General features: G+C 44.7%; 1 protein-coding gene across 1 annotated transcript; it reads right to left on the reverse strand.

Annotated features, from left to right (window-relative positions):
* Window positions 1–1,280: 1,280 nt before the first annotated feature.
* QDPR (quinoid dihydropteridine reductase) lies at window positions 1,281–18,627 on the reverse strand. Its single transcript, XM_004326967.4, has 7 exons — window positions 18,431–18,627; window positions 16,092–16,184; window positions 12,276–12,372; window positions 9,944–10,084; window positions 5,571–5,679; window positions 4,465–4,548; window positions 1,281–1,961 (listed from the first exon to the last, which is right to left on the reverse strand). The coding sequence occupies exons 1-7, from the start codon at window positions 18,527–18,529 to the stop codon at window positions 1,856–1,858; spliced, it is 729 nt and encodes a 242-aa protein (XP_004327015.1). The 5' UTR covers window positions 18,530–18,627; the 3' UTR covers window positions 1,281–1,855.
* Between the last annotated feature and the right edge of the window lie 1,321 nt (window positions 18,628–19,948).

The raw sequence follows: 19,948 nt of genomic DNA on the forward strand, positions 1-19,948 counted from the left end.
TTTTGTCCTCACTTGGCTACAGGGCTAGGGATGTTGCTGGACCTGCTTTTAAAAGGGCACTAATCCTATACATAAGGGCTCACCTCCCAATGGCCCCACCTCCTAACACCATCACATTGGGCATTAGGATTTCAAGATATGAATGTATGAATTTTGGAGGGGACACAAAACATTCAGACCACAGCATTGGGTGACTTTGAAGAAATGAGTCTTATCAATCAGAGCTCACATCTTCTTTCCTATAAAAGTTGGATAATATCTCCTTGAAATGCAGTGTCAAGAATCAAAAAAGACTCCTCAAATAGTTACACACAGAATTACCAGATGACTGAGCAACCCCACACCTGGGTATATATCCAAAAGAACTGAAAAGAGGTACTCAAATACCTGTACAGGAATATGCATGGCAATAGTATTCACGGCAGCCAAAAGGCAGAAACAACCCAAACGCCTATCAACAGATGAATGGATGAATGGAGTGTAGTATATACAAACAATGGAATATTATTCAGCCACAAAAAGGAATGAAGGGCTAATAGCTGCTCCGAAGTAGATGAACCTTGAAAACATGCTAAGTGAAAGAAGCCAGACGCAAAAGGCCAGAGAGTGCATGATAGTATTTACATGAAATATCCAGAACAGGTAAATTCACAGACAGAGAGCAGATTGGTGGCTGCCAGGGGCTGGAGACAGGGGGAATGAGGAGTGACTACTTAGTGGGTATGGGGCTGGATTTTGGGGTGATGAACATGTTTACAGAACACTGTGAACAGACTAAACGCCACCAATTTTTTCATTTTAAAATGGTTAATTTTATGTTATGTGAATTTTACCTCAATAAAAAATTTTTTTTTTTAAGAATTGAAAAAGAAAACACATGGTAAAAGCCTTTATGAATAGCAGCCATCTAGTGACTGGGTTCTGGGCTTAGTTCTGCCACTTACTGGCCATAAGGATGGAAAGTCATTGCTCTGGGTCTCAGTTTCCTCATCTGTAGAATGATGGGGTGCACTAGACCACTAATTCTCAATCAGAACGGCCGGTATCATTCACGTGGGGCACTGCTTCTAAATACACAGGGCCATCCCCCCAGCTTTCAGATTCTGATACGCACAAGAAGGAAATGTGCCTCTGTCACTGTGCTGAGAACACTTACTTCAGGATTTGAATCCACCCCCCTTTCCGAGAACATCAGGCTAAAGACCACTAGCAGCCTATGATTCTAGTACCTTCATCTATGACTGTTTATAAGGTGCGTTTTGATTAAAGAAAACAACACAGTAAATGAAGTCCATTTATTAAGAAGATAAACTCCAAACAATCACAAGTAGTTCTCTTGCGTACTTGGCAAATGCACAGGACAAAGGTACCTTAACAGAGTCCACGGGATTTTGCTTACACTACAGAAGGAGTTCTATGGCAGTTTAATTCGAGGCTACAAAAACTACGGCTGTGACATACACGTAACGTTCAAAAATAACTCAGGGTCCAAATGTCCCTGACCCAACAAATCTCTGAACTAGTCAGGTCGACACAGCCACTGGCAGGGACACAGAAACAGAGCCTCAAAAACAATTCAACATGACGCTGAAGCGGAGGGGGCCGTCCTGAGACCTCCTCAATTCCGTGGTTAACACAGACTGACAGTGCTATCTATCTGTGGGCTCCACATGTCTTTATTTCACATAAACCTGTTACCCTGTCCTAGGAGAACAAATGCACATTAGATGAGAGAAAGATAGGACTCACTGTCTCGTACCACGAACAGGATTACAGAAAATGCAAGGCCGGATGTGGCCATGCTAATAGATTAATGACTTTTCTGACAGGCACCTCACAGGCAATGAAACGTAGCTTAAAAATACGCTGGGGTAAGCTCCGTCCTTCCCTTTGTGGTTACCACCTGGATTAGGCTTCCTGAGCTTGGTCGGTTTTTCTCTGTGATCCAGTCATGGAAGGTTCTAGAACAAAGAAGAGAAGCTTTACATTTTAAAAGGAAAAATCTGGACACATGCTTAGAGTCACGTTACTGGTTGGGCGGGTGGGGGGTGAGGGCACAGCAGCAGCTGTAAAAACGCCTGTAAGGTCTCATGGACACAAACCCAGGTCCCTGATGATTTCAGAACTTTACTCCTAATTCCTGAGTGGCTAGATTTGGCAAGGTTTTCCTTTTGCTATTTTTCTGCATTGTTGGAATCCTTTATAAGACGGTGGTACGATTTTATGTGATTAAAAATAGATTTTAATTAGTTCATTCTAAGAGACAGACATGGGCACAATACTTGACACTTAGCTTATATCACTTCCCAGAATTTAAGAAGAAAGAGAAAAAATTTATTATTTCTTTAACAAAGATTTATGGAGCACCCACAGCTGTGCCAAGCAATGGGAAAAGATGAAAGAACAGACTATTACAATAAAACGCGTTCGGTGTTGGAATGGGGCATTTAATAACCAACTCTGTGTGGGGAGGGGCAACCAACCGTGCCTGGGGAAGACGGGAGACCTCGTCTAAGAAGAGAGGAATGAAAAAGGGCACAAGGAATTCACAAGGTTTAACAAGTAGCTGATCACTTTTTAAATATTTACTCTCGGTGCTGAGTATACCACCCCCTCCAACAAACCCCAGGTGGGACCTTGGCCCTTCCTTCGCCAGAGAACTCGCAGGAGCTCCCGGGATCTTTAATGCTGATAAGCAACCTGTTGGACCACAGCTGATGTTCAGCTGTCCAGTCATTCGAGCTCCCACTCCGGGGGTTGAACACGTGAAGGGAAGTCACGCAGGCTCAAAATCCCAAGCACTGCTCCAACTCCCTAAAGTACTGTCATGTGTCCTGAGTCGTCTCTGGGGGCAGGGCTCAGGGGACAGTTCTGAAGGAGACCAGTCACAGCTGGATGTGCAGAGGCGTATGTGTTACTTAGGCAGGTTAATAAATGGTCTCACTTCTCCCTCCTCCTTGTCAGCCGTCTGGAGTGGGTGGGAGAGAACGCCATTCTAACCATGGACAGCCAAGAAGGTAACGTGCTCACAGACGTTGCAAAGCCAGCTTTATGTCAACTTGTCACGTGAGTTTTCAAATACCACAAATGGGTGAGCATGATTTCTGGGGCAAAGCATGGCTGTCCCAGCCCACCCTCTGTCAGTTGTGGCCCAGCACTGGATTACACACATGGCCCCAGATGTTCCATCTAGGGTCCTGGGTCAATGCCTCTGTCAGGAGGCATTGCTGGCAGTAGTGGCCTTTAAAAAGAAACTCAAATGCAAACACCATTCAAGAGTTGTTCCTTCCACAACTTCAATTTTTTTTTTCTTTTGCAGATCCAGCATTAAGCATGGTACCCGGTAAAGATAGGAGTAACTGTCGGGACAGTGGTTAAGACCGAGGGCTCTGCAGCCACACTGCCCGGGTCAGATCCCGGCTCTGCTGTGCGACCTTGGGCAAGTTCCTTAGGCCCACACTCCCCATGCCTCCGAGCCCCCAAACCTTAAATAAAAGACAACGGCACCTCCCTCACAGACCTGCTATGAGCATTTAATAAGATCACGGTTATGAAGTGCTTAAACAGTGCCTGGCATGTAAGTGCTATAAGTGCTTATTCCAAACACAGAAGTCCCAAATAGCTCCCAATTCCATTTAAATAAGATGTAACCTCAGGCCAGAAGCAAGCTTCTTCTCAGCCCAAGCTTTAGAAATATCCTGTGCAAACAGCCGTCAAAGCGGCTCAGACACCGGCTCTGCTGGGCGAGTCCGTCCCCACTCCACGAAGGCAGGGCCTGCATCTTATTCCTCATCATCCCCGGGCCCAGCAGAGTCCCTGGCCCGAATGGGTGCTCAGTGAAAACATGCTTAACACCCCCTTAAATAGAGGAGAGCGGGAAACTGAGATCTAGGCAAACACAAAAGAGCTCACTCTCTCTGTGACCTTGTAGTGCCACCCATACTCACAAAGGGCTGAATATGATTTCGGGGACAAAGGATGCTTCCTGTGGGTTTGTGGCTTGGCACTAATTCAGGCATGTGGGCCCAGATGTTCCATCTAGATCAGCGGCAGGTTCCATGCAGCTACTCCTCTTTAACAGACAGAACACGGTTTACAGGCTCCAGGCTTACCCAGCCCTGCTACGGGTCACACACAGTGCTGAGACCTTGGCACACACTTCCACGTCTTACCCTCCTAACAATTATCACCGACCCCCATTATATAGACGGAGAAACTGAGGCCTAGAGCAGTTAAACAACATGCTCAGATTGGCCAGCTGGTGGGTAGAGGAGCCAGGATTCAGGTCGGCACCATCAACCCCTCCACCCCGTGATACTGACAATGAGGTGCAAGGAGCCCTCGGAGGTCAGGTCCTCAGGAACCACCCAAGCTGATAAGCCAAGATAACACGGGCCTGTCCTTTCTCCCACAAGAGGCAGAGAATGGAGGCTGCTGAGTCACTGAAATGACTGTGATACTCACTCGACCAGGAATTCCAAGGGTGTCCAGGAGCTGAAGTCGGCCTCAGGCATTGATTTCCTGTTCATCGGTGTGTCCAGGGTAACCCTGCGAGCACAGAGATAAGCGTGTCACATGTGCCTCCCCCTCAGAACAACAGCTGCCCGGCCCTCCTTGGCCGGGAAAGTATGTGGAGAGATCACACGAAGATAATCAGAGAGAGGTCAGGAAGCCGTCCACAGTTACAGAGATCACATCCCAGTCTGACTCAACCAAGCGCTTCAGAACTCACCCTTCAGGCAGACAGGAACAAAATGAAAGGGCCATGTTTTGCCTTTTTTCTAAAACACCGTCTTTACTAAAGTAAACTGTCCTGCTGTTTATGTCTCCATTCACTCCCTAAAATGTGGCAGACTCATTTCTCAGGTTTTTTTTATGTGTAATCATAATATTCCTTTAACTATGGGGAAAAGACAGCCTCATCCTTCATTTTGTGGCTGTTTTCCATGAAATCTTCCAATTTTCAGCAAGGGAATACAGAATTCAGATATGTATGACTTTCCCAAGAAACTTCAGGCCTCGGAAATCATTCAAAATAGCCGTGAGACCAAGTCACAGAAGCCCACAAATGAATATGTGGACAGCCCAGTCCCCTAGCAGACAGACATCCTCTTCATAGGAGCACAGCTAAGAGACAAGCCATTTCGTCCTGGAATCCCTCCAGAAACGTCTCCCCGTAGTTTCCCATATTCTTCCCCAGGCTCCCCCTCTCCCATCCCACAAACCTAATACAGTCTCTCTTCTACACCGACCTTATAATGACTTGAAAGACAGAACTACAAATAATAAAATTAAATGTGTAAACTATTTTTTAACAAGGAGGGAGGGAGGGACAGACAGAGGGAAGGAAAAAAAACAAGAAAGAGGCAAGAGAGACCCATCCCATCAGCCAAGCAACCATTCTGGAAAGCCCAGGACAATCCAAAACCTGAACAGGTACCTTCAGGGCCTCTGGTGAATTTCAGAAGCCAAGGTGACGGCACACACGCACCCCCGCTGTAGAGTGACTCTAGGACACATGTGAACTCTCAGCCGTGGGGCAGAGGTGGGGGAGACTCCCCAGCACTTACGGGAGCACGGCGATGGCAGCAGACCCGGACGGCATGCCGCTGTCCTTCCCGGCCAGGCTCTGGCAAAGCTGGTGAACCGCACCCTTGGCCATGCCGTAGCCAATCATCCCTGGGAAATAAGGAGAAAGCATTTCAGTGACCACTGGCCGCCACTGGTATGTCCAAAGAACACCACGCCAGGGTCCAGAAGAGGACGGGAAAAGAGAACCAGGGACGTCCATGGAGAGAAAGTGGAAGGGACATAACCTTCTATTTGCCTGGTACTTAATATTTATCACAGAAGCCATGAGGTTAATCCTATTTTTATTGCTAAGGAAACAGAGGCTCGGACAGGGTGAGTAATATGCCCAGGCTCACACACAGACTCGCACCGAGGCCAATGGAGAGGTTAAAAGCCAAGCAAGAGTTCTGAACCCCTGTATCGACAACTGCTTGTGAGTAGCCTGCACACATCCACCCTGGGTGCCCAATGGGTCAGCAAAACCGAGCAGTCATTTGAAGCGCAGGCTTTAGAGTCAGGCTGAGCAGGTTCAAAGCCCACCTCTTCCACTTACCACTAAAGAAATCCAGGCGGGTTCTCAAAACCTTTCTAATCCTCAGTTATCCCATCTGTAAAATGGGGATAAAGTACTTAATTCTAGGCTCAGGACAGGGCAGGACTTCCATAAGTGTTTCCCATCAGATTAATAGAAGTGCTATGGCCTGGAGTCCAACTCCTTGTTTAAAGTATACCATCTGGGGAAATTCCTTAGTGGTCCAGGGTTAGGACTCCACGCTACCACTGCATGGGGCACAAGTTCGATCCCTGGTCCAGGAACTAAGATCCCACAAGCCACGCAGCACAGCCAAAAAATAAAAGAATAAAGTATACCATTTGAGCAATTGTGACATATGGGCATACAAGCTACCTATTAGCCTTCCTTTCCTCCCATGAGTCAGCAAATGCTTGCTGACAGAAGTAAGGCATGCCTTCTTTTATTGAAGTACAGTTGATTTACAACGTTGTGTTAATTTCTGCTGTGCAGCAAAGTAATTCAGTTATACATCTATATACATTCTTTTTTTAATATTCTCTTCCATTATGGTTTATTACAGGAGGTTGAATATGGTTCTCTGTGCTTCACAGTAGGACCTTGCTGTTTATCCAGTCTATATATTGAATACAATAGCTTATTAGGACAGGTTTCCGTCTGAACCCCCAGACACATGGCAAGCGAGGTCTCTCTCCTCTCCAAAGTTCCCCACAGCACTCAGCTGTAGGTGCACTAAATGCAGTTATCACAGTAACAAAGAATGGTTAATTGCTGTCAACACCCCTCCACCTTCAGAAAACCACTACTTCCAAAGGTCAGCAGTGCCCTTAAAAACCCCAGCAGGCATGCTGTTTAAAGAATAACAACTGAGGAGGCATCAGAGGTCCAGGGGGAGGTGGGGCTCACAGCCCAGCCAAGAAACCAATCACTGAACCGCTTCCACAGTAACCTCAAATTGCAAAAGAGGGTCAAGGTTTCAAAAAGTTATTTAGAAGTACAAGAAGAATATTTCACCAAACCTGGCTTCTCTGTTTAATTAGAGGCAGGAGGCCAACAATGGCAGGAAGATCTAATAGTAATTAAAATAAACCAGTGCATGAATCTCATTCGTTCAGCCCCTGTCCCCAGCAAACTCCTAGGACTCTCTCTTCATTCCACTCAAACAGCATGAAAGCAGGGAATCGGATGAAGAAAGAAACAAGCAGCCAGCAGCCAGCAGCCCTAATGGTTTAATTCCACAGAATTCTACACAATGCGGGTAAGGGCATCATTGGCAAGATATGGAAAAAAATGCATATCATTAAGAAGATAAAAACTGTCTTTCCAATTACAAAATGATCAGTGTAGTCCCTAAGGACTGATTTCCAAACATAAAACACATCCTTAAATGGTAAACAAAAGTGATCACCATCACTTCCATACAGTTTATGCTCCAGTGGACAGTCTACAAATACAACCTTCGACATAGGAGGGTGAGGGTTTTCTCAGTATCTTTCCAAGTGAAAAACTTTCTTTTTTTTTTTTTTTTTTTTTTTTTTTTTTGCGGTGTGCGGGCCTCTCACTGTTGTGGCCTTTCCCGTTGCAGAGCACAGGCTCCAGACACGCAGGCTCAGCGGCCATGGCTCACAGGCCCAGCCGCTCTGCGGCATGTGGGATCTTCCTGGACCGGGGCACAAACCCGTGTCCCCTGCATCGGCAGGCGGACTCTCAACCACTGCGCCACCAGGGAAGCCCCAAAACTTTCTATTTTTGAACAACTCTTCTTGGGTTTGAAGGACTCTTAAGCCTGCTCATCACCTGCTTTCACAGATTTCCCCCATATTTTTCTGGGGTCCAAATCAGTTAAAAGATTTCATGACTCAAATAAGTTTAACAACATCTAACTAACGAGCTGAAAGATGAACAAATTTATTAACATCTGAAGCAAGAGTAACTGAGCAAAAGTAAGTCTGGAGTAAATAATAATAATAGTTCACATTTACTACTGACCTAATACCTTTTCTAAACCATTTACATCCATTAAGATGTTTACAAGTCACAACTAACCATATAAAGGAGGTATTACTATTTACCTTCACTTTACAGATGACAAAACTGAGGTTCAGAGAGGTTAAGTAACTTGCCAAATATCGCACAGCAACTAACTGGCAAAACCACAATACAAAACCAACCCATGTAGTTCCAGATCCCATAGTCTTAATCAGTATCTGAAACTATAAGCAAAGAATGATATTTACAAACCAAAGGCAAGTAGAAGACTCTTTTGTCCTTCAGAAAAATTAGTCTTTCAGTCCTAGGGTTTTTTTTCAATGTCAAGCTATTACTCATTTCTCTATTTACTTTCTAGTACCTCTGCTCTATGTCACCTCTAATAAAAATCAGATCTTAACCCAACTAGCATCTAGCATATGCACAGCTTTAATCATTGCAATAGCCACGGACTTGTAAGATCACATGCTCTGAGAAACATGGTAAGAAAATGAGTGGCAAGAAATTATTAATTTGTAACAGGCTCACAGTTAAGTTAGTTACATTAAAATCGAAAAAGGTGCTCAAGGTTTCCACCACTTACTAAAGAGATCCCAAAAAAGCTCCCCCCCGCTTTTTTTAAGAAGAGTTCAATGTAGGTAGTCGAGATAAGACAGTTTCTGCCTCCCTGTGCTAACTCCCTGACCCCCTGCTTAAATTCTCTTAGCCCGATCTCAAAGGGAGAGTGACGGGTTGAACTGTGCCCCCCAGCCAAACTCAGATATTGAAGTCCTAACCCCCATACCTCAGAATGTGACTGTATTTGGAGATGGGAGGTAATTAAGTTAAAATGAGGTCATTAGGGTGGGTCCTAATCCAATATGACTGGTATACTTCTAAGAAGAGGCAATTTGGACACAGACAAACACAGAGGGAGGACAATGCAAAGACACAGGGAGAAGACAGCCATCCACAAGCCAAGGAGAGAGGCCTCAGAAGAAAGCAACCCTGCTGACACCTTGATCTTGAACTTCTAGCCTCCAGAACTGTGAGAAAATACTTATGCCACCCAGTCTGTGGTACTTTGTTATGGCAACCCTAGCAAGCTAACACAGGGAGTACAAAATGCAAAGGGAACTTGGATCTGCGTGATGTAATGAAAAAGCACAGAATTTAAAAATGATCAGGGTTTCAATTCAATGTACGTTTGCAACTTATTTTTTGCATAACCCAGACAAATTACTTACCCTCTCTAAGTTTTAGTTTCCTTATCTGTAAAATGAAAAAGATAATAATGACCTCTACCCCAGGATTAAATGACTATATATAATAAGACTTACCATGTGCCGGGCACTTTGTACATATTAATACCTCTAACACCCTATAACTACCTTCAAAGTAGATATTACTGTCACTACATTACAATTAAGGAAACTACAGCAGAAATATCGTCAAAGAGAACAAATGATTGTTCTAGGCCACACAGCTAGGGTGAAGAATCTACCTCAGCGTCTCTCGCTCTACAGCTCACACTATCCTTGGGACACGTGAACACAATGTGACTATTACCTAGCTGATAGCTACTGCAACACCATTCATTCCCTGGGTGCATCACAGATAAATAAACAAGATGAGGGGCTGCCAGATTACAGCGGTCCTTCACCACCGCGAACATGAGGACAATGCAAATGAAAAGATCAGGAGTTTTTCCCCTAAAAAAATTTGGGCCTAAAAGGAAGCAAAATCTATCAAACTGTAAAGCACCTGAGAGGGTAAAGGGCTTTAATAGTCCTCATCTCACGGAAGTGTCCAGCAACCCCAGCAAGCAAGTATTAGCATCCCCATTTCACAGACAGGGAAATGGAGGCTCACCTGGAGTCCCATCCAGGGCGGCCTTGGCCCCTGCCAAGGTCAGGAGGCCTCCTTCTTTGAGGTGCTTGGTGGCCAGGTGGCTGGAGATGGTCGACGTCCAAATGCTCTGCTTCCACATCAGGTCACAGTTTTTAAAGAGAGCTGAGCAAAGAAACACACGAGGTGAGCGTTCACAGGGAAGAAAATGACAGGTGAGCTCGGCTCATGGCGCCCGACACTCCAGGAAGCCCTCACAGCCACTCTGTGTCTACAAGGAGATCTAATACAAACAGCCCAGGGCTTGCGGTCAGAGACACGGGTTCGAATCCAGGCCACGTGATCACCTGAGTCTCAACTTCCTCACCTGTAAACTGGTAAACGTCAGCCGATAAATGAGGACTGTTGACAAAATATGCAGGACTGGCTTTAATTCAAACATTGTCCTACTTCATAAAGGGCATTAGATCTATAATTAGAACCTATATATCTAAGTCAGGTTTTATCTGTGATGAAAATCTCAGGGACTATTACCATCTGGACATAAAGAGGGCTTTTAGGGAGCTACATTTTTTTATGGCTGAAAGTTTAATGTCAGCTTTAAAGACGCTTTCAAAGAAAGCTGAAATAACAACCATTTTGCAGTTGTTTTAACCCTCTGGCCTTCCAGAGACGTGAGGAGGAATAAGTGGTAAGGAGTGTCACATCACCAGCTGAACAGTTGTCCCCTTCCTCCCTCACAGGACACACAGAACCCAGTGAAGCTGCGCCCATGACCCAGAAAGAGAGACCTCCTGATACAGGAGGAGGGGTCTTCAGTAGGTGACAACCAAGGTACTGCATTTCCCTGCTAAAAAGAACTACAAAAAAAAGAAAAAAAAGGATGGACCCACATGTATCACTTCTTGTTACCAAAATACACAAAAGGCCATCAGGGTGTTTTGCCAACCTGATCACCACACAAAATACCAATTTCACATTTAAGTGTAGTTCACAGAAAATCAATTCCTTTTTAAATGGCTTTGGCTGATAAATGTAGAAGGAATGATAGAATTAGAAAACTACCATTTTCCAATCCCCAATGGGATGACTGACTCAGGTAGAGATTACCAATGGATGCTTATAACCATTAGGTTTTGGGAATCTGGGGTTCTCAAGGTGTTTGGGAACAGGATATTCATACACGATGCCCAAGTACTATCCCATAGGTCACTTATAATTGCAAACAGAAAAATGAACCTTTATGATGGAAATCTTATCAGCTTGCCACCTTAACCAAGCATGAAATTTGGCATCCCTCTGGATGGAGAAGGCCATATGACATGGTAAGCTCTCTATGTGATGCAGTGTGAAGTCCACATCACTCAGGAAGCATTCTCACCTCAAAATATTTAACCTGAATCTAAGCAAGCCTCTAGACCTACCTTCCAGTTCACAGGAAATACCAGGGACAGAGGAACAAGGTAAATGATACCTTAAAGAAACAGTTTGACAAATTCAGTGTGGGTGACAGTCTATATGAAAACTGCCCTGGACCTGCCAAGTCTGTCACAGGAAAAAAAAACCATTCTAGATTAAGAGACTAAAAACAACAATAAAATGCAGTACATAAACCCTGACTGGAACAAATTTAGAGAAAACAACTATGAAAGATATGGAATAAACTGAGGTAATCAGAACATGAGCTGATACTATTAATCTTATAGAATCACTGTTAATTTTCTTAGGTATGAGAATGGTATTACGATAATGTGGGAGAACAGCTTCATCTTTGGAGGCGCATGTTGAAATATAGTGAAGTGTCAAATTACTTTCAAATGATCAACAACAACAACAAAATACACACACAGAGGACACACATGTAAGAAAGCAAGAGAATGCAAGTATAGCAAATGTTAACAAGGATTGAATCTAGACGGAGGACATAAGGGTGTGCGTTGAACTGTTCTTTCAACTTTTCTGTATATCTGAAAATGTTCATAATAAAAAATGGAAAATATACTCAGCTTTAACAAAAGCTCAATTTTGAGTCCTTTTGACCTTCAGAATGATCTCTCCATTCCATTCACATCCCCCAACTCCCAGTAATAATCCCTGAAAGACTGGGGTAGAAACAACGCTGATTTCATTTCGTCTCCTTTTTAAATGTCAATCTCAAGGTCCCTCTGCCCTAACCCCCTTCTATGGGAAGTTTTTTCTTTATCTGTAAAACAGGGTGTTGATCCCTACCTCACAGCTACGGTAAAGCTTCTGGGAGACATACAGGAAAACATCTGACCTGACACGTAGTATAGACCCATCCCCACGCACCTGGACAAAGAGAAGAGCAAAATGACTAACTCAGAAAAAGACTCACACTTGGACTTGGCATTGCCCCCAGCCCATCCTCCAGCCACACAAAGGATCGCGTCCACCTTCTCTGCACCCAAGAGCTTCCCAACCTCAGCCGTCACCTGAAATAAAAGGGTTGGGAAGACGCACAAACAGTCAGGTAAACCGCAGCAGGCTGACATCTTTACAGTCACCTCTATTTATTTTTCACTTCTTTTTAAGTCAGTTCACAGTACCTGGCAATTAATACTTTGAAAATAAGATGCAGGACCAATTTATAATGGACATTTGGATAGTGAAGCTCGACTACATTTCAGTGTGAGCTTTATAAAGCAACCCAGTCTTCTTCTGAACATCTAAAGGGTGGAGACATATGCATCCCTGGAATAAAACAATAAATAAAGTAGGAAAAGTTTTTAAAAAAAATCACCTAGGGCTTCACTGCCTACAGCTAGCCTTCTGGTATACTTCTTTGCCGACTTTCTTTGCAAATCACAGAATCATAATCTGAAATAATCAATTCCACTCTCCTTGGAATACAAGTATCCCATTAACTGCAACTCCAAGAAAAAAAAAAGCCAAAGAGAAATTATTTTTTTTTAAAAAGCAATAAAAAATAGTCAACAGCAAAATGTTGGTAAATAATGAGTACATGGGGGTTCATTTTAATTCTCTATTTCTGTCTGATTAAAATGTTTAAAGTGTTGAAAACATATACATGTCCTTTTATTACAATTTATTAAAACAAAAGTCTGACAAGACAGACAATCCTGGTCATTACCCATGACCCTTTTCCATGTTTTTCTGGAAGGCATCTATGCCCACCACTATACCATATTTTTTCTGGAATGGCTGAAAGGACCACAGCCTCTCAATAGCTTTGTTAAGATCAATCTTCTTAAGACTTAACACAATGGTGTTAAGTGTAAATGGTGTAATTCTCCCAGCAGTAACATTTCAGTCTCTGACTGCTTTCCCTAACTATTTCCGAGCCTTAAATTACTTTTTCAAGGGACTTCCCTGGCGGTCCAGTGGTTAGGACTCCGCACTTTCACTACGCAGGGCACAGGTTCAATCCCTGGAACTAAGATCCTGCAAACCATGAGGCCCAGCCAAAAACAAAAATTACTCTTCCAAAGAGACTGCATTAGCAACGGAAATCAATCTTTCCTCTCCGTACATTCTATACCTAAAGCTTTCATTTTAAGATTTCTGAATATCCCTTGGCAAGTATCTCACCTAATCCTGATTTAGCTTTTGTTGACCTTTTGCCTGTTACCCTGGTTCCCCGGCTGCCCCTCCCTTGATTTCTAAGCCAGACCCTGCTGCCAAGAGCCCAGATCCCAGCTGCAGGAAATTGGATCATTTCCCCTGACCTCTGTACAGGCACACAACCTGTGCTCTCTACTTTTTAGGGAAGCATGGAGCCCGTACCAACAATGCACCTGCTTGATTTGTTTTTTTACAACCTCTGTCTTTTATTTTTATAATAAAATTAAAACGAGGCATTTTAAAACTCCTTCCCCTTAAATTCTGCTTTCTGCCCAATAGTCTTCTAAAGATTTAGTACTGCTCTCACTTCTTCATCTTATCACTGTCATCGTGAATTTCCAATCCAGGGGCCAATTTTACGTGTATTAGGATTGAACTTCCTCTTCTGGAGCTTTAGAAACAAAAACTGGATGTCATGTTTTTGTCCAGAAATTCTTAATTGAGTGACTGGGGGATGAGAGAGTCTCCTACAGGAATGGTTAAAGATTTTAAAAGCTAAGCTTATAATAATGAAGGCATTTCCCAATCTTCATCGCAAAGATGCACTGTATGGTCAAGACTCAGATGCAGACAACTTCACATTCAAAAAGGGATACAGACATCAGAAACCTGCAATTAAAGGAGCAGGAGAGACGCTGATTACAGAGAACCACGTCTGGAGGAGCTGCTGCTATCCAAGCCCAGATGCCTTCCTAGCATTTGGTTTTAGTTTTCATTACTTTATTCACATGAAGCTATTTTGCTGAGAATCAACTTAAGGTACAGTTAAGAGCATAGACATCAAACCCCCACTGCCCAGGTTCAAATCCTAGCTCTGCCACCTACTAGCTTTGACCTTGAGCAAACACCAGGGACTTCTATGCCTCAGACTCCTCATTTCTAAAAGGAAGATAAAATGAGAAACTGTTTTACAGAGATTGAGTTAATGCAAATGCAAATACGGCACTTAGTATGGTATCTAACACACAACGAAGCCACGTCAAGTTTTACTATTAGGTCCATTAAAGACAATAATATCATTAAATATAGGAAACATTGAGAGCGTATTATAAAAAGTAAGGACAACAAAAATCTACATTTTGGAATAAGTCAGCTGGGTTCCTATATTCTAAACTATGTCAAACTGATGCTTTAGGAAGAGCAAATGAGCAGTTACAGTATAGTCATAATTTATTTGGGATTTTTGGGGGGGGTTTGCCACACTGTACAGCATACAGGATCTTAGTTCCCCAACCAGGGATCGAACCCAGGCCCCCTGCAGTGGAAGCGCAGAGTCTTAACCACTGGACAGCCAGGGAAGTCCAGGGTTTTTAAAACATTTTTAGATTTATACATGTATATGTTTGGAGAAATGGACTGTCAGAAAATATAACAAAATATTAACTGCATCATGAGAACAGAAATGATTTCCTTCTCCTTTTTGCTTTACTGTATTTTCTATATCATACATGCACTACTTTTAAAATTTTAAAAATTTGTTTTAAGAAATAGCTGAGGGTTGGCATGAGAACCATATAAAGCACATCCTCATGCAGCTGGTGGCAACAGCTCTTTCAGAAAGGCAGAACCGCTTAAGAGCATCTCAGATATTTATACCAAGATATCCATCAAATTGTTAACAGTGCTTCCTTCTGGGCAGGGAGAGATGACACTATCACAGAGAGAAAGAGGGGTATTTCACAATTTACCTATATATTTGTATAGTTTTGTTTGACTTCTTATTTTACAGTAAGCCTATAATTTTTTTTTTTTTTTTTTTTTTTTTTTTTTTTTGGTACGCGGGCCTCTCACTGCCGTGGCCTCTCCCATCGTGGAGCACAGTCTCCGGACGCGCAGGCTCAGCGGCCATGGATCACGGGCCCAGCCGCTCCGCGGCATGTGGGATCCTCCCGGTCCGGGGCACGAACCCGAGTCCCCTGCATCGGCAGGCAGACTCCCAACCACTGCGCCACCAGGGAAGCCCAAAAGCCTATGATTTTATAATTAGAAACAACCTGCTTTGTTAGTATTCTTGCTTTGAATGGGGGGAGCCCACTTTTTAGAATGTATGCTAAATAAATAATCAGAGATAGAGACGAAGAAGTTCACCACAGTATTCTTGATAATGGTAAAAAAAAAACCTTGCAAAAAACTTAAATGTATAATTAAGTGCAAACTAAACAAACTATGGCCAATCCACACAAAGAAAAATTACATGTCAACACAGGTTTTATTAAGTGATCTGAATAAGTATCTAAGTTAAAGGTTAAGTTTTTTAAAAAAAGCTGACCATGACATATAAAATACGAATTTATTTCAACTTGTAAAACTAGTAACATATAGTATGCATAGTTTGTAAGACAAGAAAATGGGCCAAAATGTGAACTAACTAGTGAGCTAACTAGACATGAATTATGGCCTATTTATCTTTGTGGTTTTTTTCATTTTTTCCAAATTTCCCTCCATGAGCACAAATGGCTTTCATAATTAGAGAAATAATACCTGAAAAAAAGGAAGAGCACACAGCCGGTGGAACCCTATCCCCAGCATTCCCCTACCACAGGCGCGGTAGGGCCTTCCCTAGACTTACCTGGTCAGCCTGCTCCGTAAACGAGTCTGTCATTTTAACCAGGACGCTGGCACTGGCCTCTTCATTCTCCACAACGTCGATGCTGGCGACCCACTGGATCAAGGAGAAAACAGCTTCAGTCAAGAGACAGTCAGTTGTTAAAGATCCATGCCCAGGAACTCGGGGAGTGGAGGCACGTAAGAGGCTTTACATGAAAACCCCCTAGAGAAGGATCTAGCAACCGACCTCTTGCACTCTTTGCAGGGCATCTGGCTTCAGCCAGTGTACCCCTTACTGAGCCCCAGGCTAGCCCATTCTGCCCCCAAACACCTCTTCCTTCTCCACTCTCACCTCTGAAAGCCAAACCCTGATCGTGCAGAGACCCCCTAGACCAGGGGTCTGCAAACCTTTTCTGTAAAGAGCCAGAGAGTAAATATTTTAGGCTTTGCTGGCCATACAACCTCTGTTGCAACTACTCAACTCTGCTATTATAGCTGGAAAGCAGCCACAGACAACAGTAAATGAATCAATGAATGAGCGTGGCTTCTGTGCCAATTAAACTTCAGACACTGAATTATGAATTTCATATAATGTTCACATGTCACAAAATATTACTCTTCTTTTGATTTCTTTTCAACCATTTAAAAATGGGGAACTATTTCTAGCTCTTGGGCTCTATGAAAAAAGGTGTCAGGCAGGATTCAACCCACGGAGAACTGGAGTTTTCTGACCACTGTCCCAGAGCATAAAGGGATGACTGTGGGTTCAGAAATCAGATCAGGCTTTGAATCCTGATTCTGCCCTATAGCGGCTTTCTCGTTCACCCACTCTGCAGAGGTTCCTCACCTGTAAAATGGGGGGTTGTCAACAATGAACGGTGTTAGTGTGAGAGGTAAATGAAATGTAAGATTCTACAGCTGCTGGCACAGGTGACACATCGTTCTTACTCAGAAAGCTCCAAGGTCCGGGAGTCTGAAGGTCCCAGAGATAAGCATGTCCACCACAAGCTTTGAAGAACACAGCATCCTTTCAAAACACTCACTACTTCTGTGTCACAGCCATGGGGGATACTGAGACAAAGAAAAGGTTCTATCCCCGCCCTCCCGGAGCCCCCAGGAAGAAAGGCAGAGAAAGACAGGAGAGTCACAGGTAAATCAGCTCCACAGATTCACCAAGTCAAAGGGCCAAAGTGCCCGCACTGGGAGGAAGCACAGCCCTTGTATCTATAATGTAGGTGGATACAGGAGCCCTGTATTAAAGTTACAGGAAAGGAAACTAAGAGTATGTAGGAGCACAGTGCTTGGCCTTTGGCTGGCAGTCCTTAAGTGTTCCCATTGTCACCACCATCCACGGCTGCAGACCTGGGAAGATACCCTAAGACAGGTAAGTGGTGGGAAGGTGATGTATTTAGAATCCTTCAAAGCATATTCCTATACCAGACTGTGAGTAAGAAGAAAACCCTGGCACCCTTTCTCTCTGGTCCCAGCGCACCCTTGCTCAGGCTGCTGCTAAGTAAACACCCACGAAAGCTCCCAGAGTGGGGTCCCTGAGTAAGAAACAGCTGCAGCAAGAAGAAACTGTGGGCTTGCGCGCGGAGCCCTGTGGCTGCTGGGGTCAGGGTCCCTGACCCCGCCACAAGCTCAGCGACAACCTCGTCTCTTCCTTGCTGCTTTCTGGGGAGCGGCTACTGATTATGCAAAGTAGTAGAAGTAATCTTTGCAAAACAAAAGGCATTTGCAGGGCTTCAAAGTATCACATATAACGGAAGCAAATGGAACAGAGGTATATATCAATAATATATATGTATATATATCAATAATAGCTAACATTTAAATAGCTTTTACCACGAGTCAAGCAATTTACAATTTATGCACAACGACGCCATTCATCTCATTTAATCTTCGTAACTCCCCTAAGGGATAAATACTATTATTATCCCCATTTTACGGATGGGGAAACTCAAGTTCGCTGACGTTAAGCAATCCGTTCATGGTCATAGGGCTAGTAACCCCAGGCAAGCAGTGTGATTCCAGATCCTTCCCTCTCATTACCTCTTCCTCCGTCTCTGTTCTCTCGAGTCATGCCAGACTTTCCGGGCCTGGAAGAGGCCGACGGAGCAGCCGCCGCATGCCCTCGAACCCTTCTCCTTGGAGACCAAAGGCCCTACACCTCGGGCCCCGGGGTACGCACGCACTCGGAGACAGAACAGACGTGTAGACGTGTGCATACATGTGCAATCACCCATGTCTGGGGGTGCTCGGGGGCCCCCAGCTTCCTTCCAGACCGCGCTCCGGCGCTGCACGGGCACGCCCCTCTGGGCCCCAGTCACCACGGTGCCCGCCCGCAGCCCGCCGAATTACCCAGTTGCGGGCGCGGAACGCCTGCACGCATCGGGAGCCCAGCGCGCCCCGGCCGCCGTACACCAGCACCCGGCGCGTCTCCCCTGCTACCGCCGCCATCCCGCTCCTCCGGCTCGGCTTCCGCTGCTCTGAAAGGCCCTGAGCACGAACGTGGCGCTCCGCCCCGGCCGCCTACCCCGCCAAGAGGGACCGCGCGTCTGCCGCGCCCGCAGCCGAGCCCGCTGCCGCCGCCTAGCGCGCAGCCACACTCGGCGAGCAGGGCCGCGCCCCCTCATCCCCCGCCCGCTGCCCCGCCCCAGCCCCAAATAAACACCCACGCACGGCGAGAAGTGATCTCGAAGTGCCGTTTCGTTTTAGTGTGCACAACAAGCCTATGACAAGTTAGGAAACTGAAACAGGAGAGTCTCAGCCGCTTGCCCAGAAGAGTAGGAATTCGAACCCAAGTCTTTAACAGGGTTCTGCCTAACCACACCTCCATTCAGCCTGGAGGAGCATGGGCTTGTTGAAGATCCGTCGATTCCCGCAGAATTTTTCGAAAGATAACTGCTTAACCCCTAAAACACCAAAAATTGACATAGGTCCATCATTTGGGGCAGAGATAGGATGCAAAGGTATTACACATGACCTGCCTTCTCAAAGCGTGCTTCATGTTACAATAAGGATAACGAATGTTATCGGTCACTTACTAATGTGCCAAGCACTCTCGTAAGCCTTTTATAAGTAGTTTGTTGTTCATTACCAGAAAAACGTTTGCTATGTCAAGGTTATTGTGATGAAGACAGCTGTTGCATTTCAAAGACCTGATCTCCAGCCCCAACCCTGACATCCAGTTTTCTCAGGAGAGAAATGTCTGGAATAGCACATCCCCTGCCTACCACAAAGGGTTGCCGCACCATCAGGGGTGAGCAAGCATACGGTAAGAGCCTTTGTACACCGCACAAGCTGTGGAGACACTCTTTATTTTCATTGCGGAGAGACCACAGAAGTGAACCCCCATTAGAGGGAAGAAAACTATTTCCATCACCATGTCTCTCTGCCCCTCTGTGCTCTCCAAGTGATATTCCCAGAAGTCCTGTTGGTTAACAGGGCAACCTCCTGAACTCCCTCCAGAGCTCTGTGACCAAATAAGGAATTTCACTGCCACTTCTGCCCCACTTTGCCCCCAAAGCTACTGACAATGACTGTTACCAGTCTCACATGATGTGAAGTTGACATTCAGCAATAGACTAAAAGTTAAATTTTTAAAGCCACAGTGTAAGAAATCGTGGAATATTTCATTCCTTGTGCCAGTAAATCAAAAGAAAAGGACAGATCTTCACTCTTAGGAGAGACAAAGACCCCAGCAGGGTGATGGGAGATTATTATTTGCTAACACATTAGAAAAACACTTTCCTTTCCCGTTTCAGGTGACACAACAGGTGGGGGCAGGGGGGAAGGGTGGAGATAAAGGGGGGCTGTACGTGTTGGGGTCCAGGTTTCCCCAACAGTCACAAATTAACTCTGACTCAGGCTGCAATT

This window comes from Tursiops truncatus, chromosome 5, assembly GCF_011762595.2.
Source record: "Tursiops truncatus isolate mTurTru1 chromosome 5, mTurTru1.mat.Y, whole genome shotgun sequence".
Taxonomy (NCBI): Eukaryota; Metazoa; Chordata; class Mammalia; order Artiodactyla; family Delphinidae; genus Tursiops; species Tursiops truncatus.